The 9,910-nt window shown below is 50.8% G+C and overlaps 2 protein-coding genes across 2 annotated transcripts in view; one reads left to right on the top strand and one right to left on the bottom strand.

Annotated features, from left to right (window-relative positions):
- NSMCE1 (NSE1 homolog, SMC5-SMC6 complex component) overlaps positions 1 to 4,020 on the top strand; it is a 5,611-nt gene extending 1,591 nt beyond the window's left edge. Inside the window, exons 4-7 of the mRNA XM_015831738.1 lie at positions 1,883 to 2,029; positions 2,137 to 2,253; positions 2,975 to 3,095; positions 3,469 to 4,020. Coding sequence (XP_015687224.1) covers positions 1,883 to 2,029; positions 2,137 to 2,253; positions 2,975 to 3,095; positions 3,469 to 3,554 — 471 coding nt within the window. The 3' untranslated portion in view covers positions 3,555 to 4,020. The remainder of the gene's footprint in view (positions 1 to 1,882; positions 2,030 to 2,136; positions 2,254 to 2,974; positions 3,096 to 3,468) is intronic.
- Positions 4,021 to 4,057: 37 nt separating this feature from the next.
- Positions 4,058 to 8,092, bottom strand: KDM8 (lysine demethylase 8). Its single transcript, XM_015831724.1, has 7 exons — positions 7,724 to 8,092; positions 7,476 to 7,651; positions 7,190 to 7,322; positions 6,855 to 6,896; positions 5,010 to 5,159; positions 4,519 to 4,611; positions 4,058 to 4,337 (listed from the first exon to the last, which is right to left on the bottom strand). Exons 1-7 carry the CDS (start codon positions 8,090 to 8,092, stop codon positions 4,173 to 4,175), a joined length of 1,128 nt encoding a protein of 375 aa, XP_015687210.1. The 3' UTR covers positions 4,058 to 4,172.
- Between the last annotated feature and the right edge of the window lie 1,818 nt (positions 8,093 to 9,910).

Below are 9,910 nucleotides of genomic sequence, written 5' to 3'. Positions count from 1 at the left end.
GAGGATTTTTAAATTGGGTTTTTTAGAAATTTTAATTATCACAACACTAAAATATTGGTTTTAATTTGGTTTTATTCGGTGGGGTGTGTGGGTCTCTCTTTGTTTTTAATAATGTTGTGAGCCGCCCTGAGTCCTTCGGGAGAAGGGCGGGATACAAATTGGAATAATAATAATAATAATAATAATAATAATAATAATAGATTCATGGCAGAGGCAGCAGAAACACACAATCTGAGGCACTTTGAGAATGAAACAGTGATTGATTTGAATTGGAGTTACTGATGAAAGTAGAGGGATTCTGCTAAATAGAATTAGATAAATTCTGGACACTGCAGTAACGCCATTTGTTTAACTTTTACATTTTATTGAGTTTACACGAGCTGGAGAGGTGCCTGGCTTAAATCCCTCACATGTGATTGTTCATAGGATAGATTTTAGGAAATAGTTTGGGGTAGAAGCTGGAGGCATGTGAACCTCTGGACCATTTATGGGTTCCTTGTGTCCTTTCCTCTGTTTCACAAACTACTGAAGCCTACACTCAAATGAATAGAGGGATGAAACTAACAGAATTCTGAGGAACGTTTGCAAAGGTTTTTTGTGGCTAAATGTTCGAGATAATAGATTTCCTATAACAAACTTAGGCAGAGAATTGGCTTTTAGAGCTGGAGCAGTTGAAGGCACTGGCGCCCATGATGTGGTCCAGCTTTAGACCCCCCTCAACCAGAATGTGCCGTTTGCTTCCTCTCCATTAATTCTGCTAGAGAATTCTTTGGGAAAGCGAGGAGGAGAGGAGCAGGTGCTGGCTTGTACATCTTCTCCTGTTAGTTTTAGCAACTCCTGGATCTCTAGTATTTTGTCTTGTGAAGTGGCCTGAATGTGATCTAAATAGTGCATGTGAGGACTCCTGGGTGGTCTCTGAGCTTGGTTGTTGGTTGCACTGATGATATATATGGAGATTCTCAGTCATCCGGGTCATAGTTGTCTCAAAGGTGCTTTTTCAAAAATGGGACTGAGCTGTTTTTTCCTTGAGGAAGACATTTCACTTCTCATCCAGGAAGCTTCATCAGTTGGGATGGTAGGGAAAGGAAGGATAGGTGGTAGTAGATTGCATTGATGATGTTCCCTAGTTGGGTAAGGAAACGTCCGCAAGCAAACAATCCAGCTCAGAGAGCACCAAGGACCCCATAGTTAAACTCTGAGCTACAGAGATTCTCTTTTGTTGGAATAATACAAATGGTTGGAGATGACCAATCACAAAAACTTTTCTGGAATGGGCTGATGAAGTGGAGGTGGTTCTGCAGGATGTATTCCTGACCTGAAATTCTGTTATCCTTGTTTTTTCTTGAAGCATATCACTAATTTTAGGGTACAGCTATTTTTTTCTCTTCTTTTTTGATCCATGTATGATGTGTAAGATGGTCTGCAGAGATGAAAACAAAAATACAGTACTAATTTTCCAGGGCTGTAGCCATTATTTATCTATTCCAAGAAAAACACATTAACCTTTTGTGGATGATAGTTTTAGTTCCTACCGATACAAATCATCTCCATTGGATGAGGCTGCAAAGCAATTGGAGGACATTCTGTAGGTCTGAGCAGAAATGTCCTTTGGGGAGGGCAGTCCTTAGACTTGGTCCATTTGAGGAAGGGATGCCACAAGAGCACGTCCCTGAACATTGGTGTGGCCGTATGGGGACCAGTGATGCAATGGAAGCTCCCATATTGTAGGAGTCTTGAAAGTGAAGGCGTTCTGCCTCTTAGGTTCTGTTGGGGCAAGGGAGGAGAGAAATAACCCTTCAGGTCACACAATCCCTGACTGGAAGCTATGGGGCACTCCATGTCTGCCCGGGGAAATAGTTTCATAGGCCCTTTGTTTCTGCAGCTGGACCTGATCCTGTTGTCTGGGAATGGCTTTGCATCATCCACCGAGATCTTGAACTTGGCTGACCAGTTGAAGCCAAAGAAAATGAAGAAGATGGAGGTGGAGCAAGTGCTTCAACAGCTGGTGCAGAAGAAGTGGCTGTGTGAGGTGGGCAAGGGCCTCAGAGGCGACAGGCACATAACCACGTCTCCTGCCCAGGGGGGAGGCGGGGATGGTGGGCTCCAAGGGTGATTGACAGCTTAGTTGTTTTGCAGAAAGAAGGGGAGTACACCCTGCACATCCGCAGCATCCTTGAACTGGAGCAGTACATCTTTCGCCATTACCCGGAGTCTGCCCGGAAATGCCACATCTGCCACAGCCTTTCTGTTCAGGTAACTTTACCAGCCCATCTTGTTGCAGGTGCCAGAGACGTGGACCAGCTGTAAAAAACCAGTAGTAGTTTGGTAATTAATGAACTTTCATCAGCTGCATCTCAGTCATACCTTGTAATAAAATCTGTTAGTAGAAAAGAGGGCTACCAGGCTCCTGATGTTTGTCTACCGCAGACTAACACAGCTGCTGTCCTGCAGTTTCTATCTGTAAGTAGGTTAATAGGCCAAGTTGCAAAAAGAAACCCCAAACCCTCCACATTAAACTGGTCAATCCCTTGGGTGAATTCCTGCCCATTTAGCAACTTTTCCTTGGATTAATTCAGAAGCAGCCTCTCTGGAAGCAGGGCTCCCAGCTCAGCAAAAGTTGGAGGGTCCTCCTTCTTGTAAGAGTCTGTTCTGGAGGCCCGAGTGACATGTCACTCTAACGCACAAGGCTTTTACAATACTTACAAACCACGGAATGCATTTCTAGCCTGTCCTGTAGGGCGGCTGGTAGCGATAGAACAGAGGACAAGCCCAGCCAAGTCAGTCTATGGAGAGCTGCTACAGCTTTGCTTCCCTTGGAGGGAGACGAGGGCCTTAAGATCCTGGCAGCATCATTTTGTCCCAACCCATCAAAACCTCTGAAGAACCTTAAGGGACAAAGTTATTTACTCAGAGGCCTGGGCATCTCCTTGATCTGTACACGTGATTCAACGTAACGGGACTGCTTCCATTTCAGAGTCAAGTGTGTGAGGATTGTGGAATAGTGCTCCATTGCTCTTGCCTTTCCAAGTACTTCCAAGCGCAACCAGAGCCACGTTGTCCTCACTGCAAACAGTTTTGGCCTCACAAGATTCCAGGTAAAAACTTCAGGGTGGCCTGTCTGCCTGTGGATACATGTTTTTCATATAGAGATGAGGGCAATCTGGCCGCAGCATCTGATCAATATGGTTGATTTGGCCTTTCTTTCATTTTATAAGTACTGTGAGACATTGTGCTGGAAAATGCAGCCTCATTCAGACGGAGGCTTTTTAGAGGGGAGGACCAAATGAAAACAGTAGTAACATTTTAAACGTGGAAAAGTAGCCTGACCAGGGACCTTGGAGCCAAAGCCTTTCAGTGAATCGAGGCGTCCTGCCATCACCATAAAAGTGCTGGCTTTGGGATGTGAGCCAACACTCTGGCTTATCTTCCTTCTTCAGCTCATCCTGCATTTTCTCCTTTGCAATGCAGACTTCCAACCTCCCAGCCACTTGCCCTCAAGTGCCAGGAGAGAGAGCAGGAAGGCCTCCAGGATGGGCTCCAGGCAGCAACAGTAACAGCCACCGCCTTTCGGATGAGACGGAGGAGCAGGTTCTTTCTCTGGGGGCATCTGAAACTGCAAGGGCTTGTGCTGCCATTTTTATTGGCAGCCATTTTGCCTTTTTTGCTTTGAATGGTGATTGGGCAATTGGCCTGCCACTTATTTACTGCCTATGGAGCATTATCCTTAACATTTCTCCTTTATTTTATAAAGGGGTGCTATTCCACTTAAAGCCAGGATACTCCACTCACCCCGTGGGCCATCCCTGCCTCTTCCTAAAGATGTTTTGATGTTGGCATCACTCACCCTCTCTGAACTGGTGGGACTTGAGTAGGCTGTAGATCCATTAGGGAATTTTAATTTCCTTGCATATTTCGCCCAAGAACCGATCCCTTTGGGACTCTGCGGGATGACTTGCCTTAATGTTGGTAGCTGCAAGTGACATATTTTTTACTGACAAAATAAACTTGGAACTGAGTATTGCAAAGTGTGTTATTCCAGTGCATTTGGAAATAGAAGGCCTTAGAAGACTAGTTTATTCTGCTTGTGGGTGTGCTTGTCTTGGATCAGCCATGGCCTTCTAACATGGCCGCCTTGGTTCCTCTTGAAACGGCTGTTCTGTCCTCAGCATACATTAGGACCACCAGAAGCTCACAGAGAAGCTGGTGTCCAGGGCTCGAACATAATGCCAGTAACTGGCCGGGATGAACAGGACCTCTCCAGGGCTCAAGACACAGTCTTGAAATGCAGCTGCCTTGAACTTAGGAAACGTCACTAAGTCAGGGTCTTCCACATCGATCTGAAGAAGAAATGCGTTTTTTAGACTAGACACTTCAAGAAGCTCAAGAATACCCTCCTCACACCCTCAGAAGGCGGGGAAGGAATGTCTGTCCCTATGCCCCTGTGGCAAAGCCTTTTGGGGCTACCAGCTTTAAAAATCACAGTGACAACTAGTGGCCATTGTTTCATAAGTCGCCCACCTGGCTGGTGTTGTGAAGAAGGTGGCCTTCATGTGGATACAGTTTTTCAGACTGATCAGGAGAGAACAGGCGGATATATTTGCGTCCCATCACCTGAAAATGGGAACACAAAAAGATAATTGCCTGTCGTGATGGGGAAATGTACTTTGATCACCTACCTGCCCTTCTCTCATTCAGATATTCCAGACTAGGCCCTTGCAGGGATGGCCCCAGGTTTCTTCATATCCCAAGAGTAGAAGGAAAGCCACTGACAGGATCCTTTCTTCTACTAATTCACAGGGCGAAAGTAGCAACCTGCTATGAAGGCACTTGGAATACCCAGCAGATATCTTGAGTGCCCCATCAATACTTTGGTCCAATTGAGGCTGTGGGAAATGCATTTGGGTAAAGATGGTCCAGAGCAAGCTATTGCCCAAAATATTACGTGAAAAATGACAAGGGGTCAGCATCGCTTCTTCCCTGGCAAAAATCTCTGAAGGAGGTAAACAAACCTGGACCAAGAAATTGTGTTGTGGATCCTGGTGAAGAGGTGAGATGGTCCCGGATGGACCAAACCAGGCATTGATGGTGATCTCCTCTTCCTCGTTTTTGCCCAGGCAACAATAGTCCGGGATGCCAATGTCTTCCTTCAGCTCTGGGATCTGGCGATATCCCGTCAGAAGTAAAAGCCAAGATGACACAAGCCTTTCATCAGCATATGACATCAGCTGTATATTATGTATGTAAACTTGTAACTCTTCTCCAGCAATGTTAGGAGGCACTAGGCTAGCACTTTTGTTTGCTGGATCAACCCCATTTGCTCCAGCAGTTGGAGCTGGCAGCAGTTGCTTTCCCTCCATCTGGACAGGACACTTGCCTCTCGTACACGCTGTATACTATACTCCTTTGGCTTGCATATCTCAGAGACCGACAACCAAATTTGGGCTCCACAGTCTGACACTCCCCCCCCCCCCAGCTAGTTTGTGGGATGTTGCCCAAAAGATGTTCAGCCCAACATTGTATGGTGCTCTGCAACAATCCATAGACAAAATTATTTCTGCCTTGGGATCCACCATGCTCTGTCTCTAACGCTGACTGATCCCTTCTCCTCCTTGCTCAGGGTGCCTCTTCAGTAAGAGTAAGAAAAAGGGAGTCAGGGCAAGCTTGCTAAAAAAAATTGAAATACTGGATGTAGCCATACACTCAGTTCAATGCCATTTAAACCAAGCATGGCTATCTTATACAAATATATTTCCATAGCAAGAAGCATCAATCCAATACTCCCTATGCAACAATACCAATGGCAGCTTTACCACTGGACTGGGTAATGGGCTTTTGCTATGGAATCTCTGGGCCCTACTTTCAACTCCTCTCTGCAACAAGGGGCGGCAGCAGCAGCAGCAGCAACCTTCCCCGGCAGAGTGTTTTGGGGCATAACTCAACCCAGGCCAGCATGATGATGGATGAGCTGCATCCAGAGTCATGAAACAAAACATCCAAAGAGCTCCAGGGTGAAGAGAGGTACTGCAGCAGCATGACATAAGATGGCTGGTCTACAAGGGACAAGATCTTCCCCAGTAAGGCTTAATATATGTTGATTTGCTTCCAAGTCCAATTCAAAGTGCTGGTTGTTGCCTTTATCTGAAGGACTGCCTTCCCCAGTCACAATTAGCCAACCCACCACGGCAGGGAGGCAGGGAATGCTGCGGGTCCCCCTCCTCAGGAGGTTCATCTAGTACAGGGGTAGGCAACCTTGGGTCTTTTATGACTCTGACTCAGGAATTCTGGGAGTTGAAGTCCACGAGTCATAAAAGAGCCAAGCTGGCTCAGGAATTCTGGGAGTTGAAGTCCACGAGTCATAAAAGAGCCAAGGTTGCCTACCCCTGATCTAGTAGGACCAAGAAGGGCCTTCTCTGTGGTGGCTCCCTCCCTATGGAACATCATCCCCATGGAGACAGATTGGCCCCCACTTTGACACTCTTGCAAGGCCCTGAAGACCTGGTTTTGCCAATGGGCAGGGGACCCAAGTGGGATGGAGCCCATCAAGTGGCTTATCTGACTTTTGTTGCCAGGAGACGGAGAGATTTATTGCATTTGTGGTTTTTGTATTGGGCTTTTATCCTTGTAAGCTGTCCACAGTCACTGAGACTCAGTTGGGCAGCCATATTTTTCATAAATAAATTGGAGGTGGGGGAGGGTTAGGTGTCTGACATCTTTTTTTTATCAACAGACCTCTCTCTGTGAAGGGTAGCTGGAGGGGGCATGAGTCCTTTTGCCCCTGAGAACACACTTTGGAGTGTGATTCAGGGCAAAGAGAACCTCTGTTTTCTAGGATCTGCAGTAATTTCCGCATGTACCTGGTCGAAAAGCTGATGCTGAGCAAGGTATCCATTGGGATTCTGGAATGAAGAGGCAGAAGAAATAAACTGAGTCATGTAGAACAGCAAAGGAGACAAAAACAGTCTTTGTCCCTGTAAAGACTGAGCTAGACCACAGCGCTGCCCTCCCATTTTCCATGAAGAGGTGCTCTCTCTAACTCAAAATCTTGCAATTGAGCCCACACTAAGATTACTAAAACCGCTGCTACCATACCTTTCGATCACAAAATATTGCCAGGGAGACTTCCCCATTAGGTTAGCAACACTGATTCATTCCCCTGTCCCTGGGACTTCACTGAACAAAGAGCTCGGACCTCCTGCTTGATGAACTGGCTGATGAATTCCCCGACTGTCATGAGGTTTTGGGACCAATCCTGGTCGGTGTAGCGAGCACCCAGCTCCACGGGGACGGTGCGGTGGCCGGCCAACTGCAGGAGGTAATCCACGCTGCCGCAGGAAAAGCCAAAGGTTTGAGCGAGAGATTTCACCCCGCCCCCCTTCCTCTACCCCGTGGCAGATCTTTTCCCCGCTGGGGATCGTGTCCAGGCTGCCCGGGCAGAGGGAACGCGGAGCAGCCTAGGCGACCGGCGGGACCCTCACCTCCACTTGCGCAGGCAGGGCCAGTGATCCACGACGCCCTCCAGCACCAGCGGCGCCCCGGGCAGGAGGAAGCGCTCGCGGAAGCGCTGCAGAGACGGGCGCCGCAGCCGGGCCACCGGGCCGCCCTCCGCCGCCGCCGCCTCTCCCTGGGCCGGGGGGCGCTCCGGGCGCGGCTTCTGCGGGGGTTGGGGAAGGGTCAGAGGGCGATCTCCCCTCCCCCACGGGCCTCGCCCGCCCCGCCGTCCTACCTTGCAGGGCGGGCCCTCCGGGGCGGGCAGCAGGCGCTGCAGCAGCGCGGCCAGGCGGGCCAGCTCGGGGCCGGGCGCGCCGAGCAGCAGCCCCAGGTCGCAGACGCGCAGGGCCTCGGCGCAGGGCCCCNGCTCCCACGCCCAGTCGCCCAGCCGCTCGGCCGCCCGCAGGCAGGCCTCCCGCGCCGCCGCCGGCCACCCGCCCGGCGCCTCGGCCTGGCCCAGCAGCGCCGCCGTCTCGCTCAGCAGCGCCGCCGGGCCCACGCCCACCTCGCCCGCGTCCAGGCCCGGCCCGGCCCGCGCGGCGCGCAGCACCTCCGCCGGCTCCAGCGCCGCCCAGGCCGCCCCCTCAGTCGGCGCCCCGCTCATGGCCGCCCGCCGGCCCGGGATCCTCTGGCCGGGAACGGCGCCCACATCGCGTCACTCCGAGGCGCCGCGGGAGCTCCGCGCCTGCGCAGACGCTCGCTTCACCCCCCGCTGCTCGTGCGCGGCGTTACCCAGCAGGACGCTAGGGGGCGAGCTGCCTCTAATGAGTTGCTGCGTGGGCGGGGCTGAGCGGCCCTAATGGCGCTGCCGCGAAGTGGCAGGGGAGGAGCTTTCGGCAAACTGCAGGCCCAAGCCCCGCCCCCCGTGGGCGAGTTCAGCCGGTGCCCCGCCCCACGCAGCAGCGGGTTGAATTTCCGGCTCGCCGTCCCGTCCGGGAACTCTCGGCGGGCGCCGGCGGCGGCGGCGGCTCTCGGGGCCCCTCGGGAGGCGAGAGGCTGGGGCCCTTTTCTCGGGGCAGCCCGTTCAAGTTTTTCTCAACCGTGGCGACTTAAAGATGTGTGGACTTCAACTCCCAGAATTCTGCTATGTCGGTTTGGGAATTCTGGGAGTTGAAGTCCGCCCATTGCCAAGGTTGAGAAAAACTATTCGAATCTATTACGGTATTATGATTGTGCAGCCGACCGAAATAGCCGCAGCTCCTGGCACCTCTTGCGTGGAGCTCCGGGAAGAGAAAGGAGGCCCTGCGGAGCCACCTGCTCTCTGCCGCCTCTTTTCTTGCTCGGGAAGGCCGTTCCGAAGGCGCCGCGGAGAGCTCGGAGTTAAATTAATTGTGAAACAAAAGTCTTGCTTACCTTGTCACTTTTGGCCGCCGCTGCTGCCGCTCCCGATGATTGGCTTGTAAGGTTGGGAGTTTGCCTGACTGGCTCATGGCAACGGTCGCTTTCCCAACTGGTATATATGGGGGGTCCACTCCAAGCGCGGGGGTGTCTGCCCCTTTGGGACTTGCTTCCCAGTAACCGCTTTATTTGCAAGTAAAAGTTTCCTTTCCGCCTACGTGGTGGGGGGTCATTGGGCCTGCACACCAGGTAAAAGGACGCAAGCTTTCTGGGACAGCCCTGCCCTAGGGGAGCCCAAGCTACTGCTGGGTGTTGCTAGCAGACACCTCCCTGCCCCCCTCAGTGTTGCAGTGTTATGGTTGGCCTTGATTTGCCCCATGTTAACTGCTGGGGGTTATCTTAAAGCTGCCTCTGCCCTGGTTGCTTCAAGGCATGGTCAGTTAAGGGGGTCCAGAAATGGGGCTGAAGCTGCGATGTCCCTGAGCTGCTCAAAAGGTTCAGAATATCTGGAGGTTCCTCTGCTTTACCTGCTCTGCCCAGGTAAAGGTGCTGCTGAGAGAAGAAGCAACTGCCCTAAATAGGCTCCTCTGAGGGGAAGCATGTGCAGTTTAGGTAACTTGGTGGCCCCCTTTCCCATCCAAGAAGCTCTGAAGAATTCCCCTCTGAGAATCAAAACAGTTTGATAAATGCCCAGTCTGCAAGGCTAATTGCAACCTCCTGGATTTCTTTCAACTTCTCATAATTTGGATCAGACAAACAACAGTATAGTCCTACATATAATTCGTGTTTGTGGTACTGGAGTGGTTTTATGGAAGAATCTGGACTTCTAGTGTTTGTACAATGTTAAATTTTATCTAGAACAGTATTTCTTCCAGTGCAAACTTCCATTTCATTCCTGTAAAATTTAGGCCTGCAGCAACACTCACAGGCCTCTGAATGTTGAAGTTGGCCAGTTAACCAAGGTCTGGCACTTTTTAAGTTGGGCAGCAAGCATGGCAAACTTTCAAAAAATGGTAGGCTTGAGTTGACCGGTCTTTCTGGCCACTTTGAAGGCAGTGCCCGGGGCTGGCTCTCCCACCCATGA

The sequence above is a fragment of the Protobothrops mucrosquamatus genome, unplaced genomic scaffold (assembly GCF_001527695.2).
Source record: "Protobothrops mucrosquamatus isolate PMUCROS unplaced genomic scaffold, P.Mucros_1.0 scaffold_278, whole genome shotgun sequence".
Classification (NCBI taxonomy): domain Eukaryota; kingdom Metazoa; phylum Chordata; class Lepidosauria; order Squamata; family Viperidae; genus Protobothrops; species Protobothrops mucrosquamatus.
Note: the sequence above shows the minus strand (reverse complement) of the source record. Positions and strands in the feature narration are given on the sequence as shown.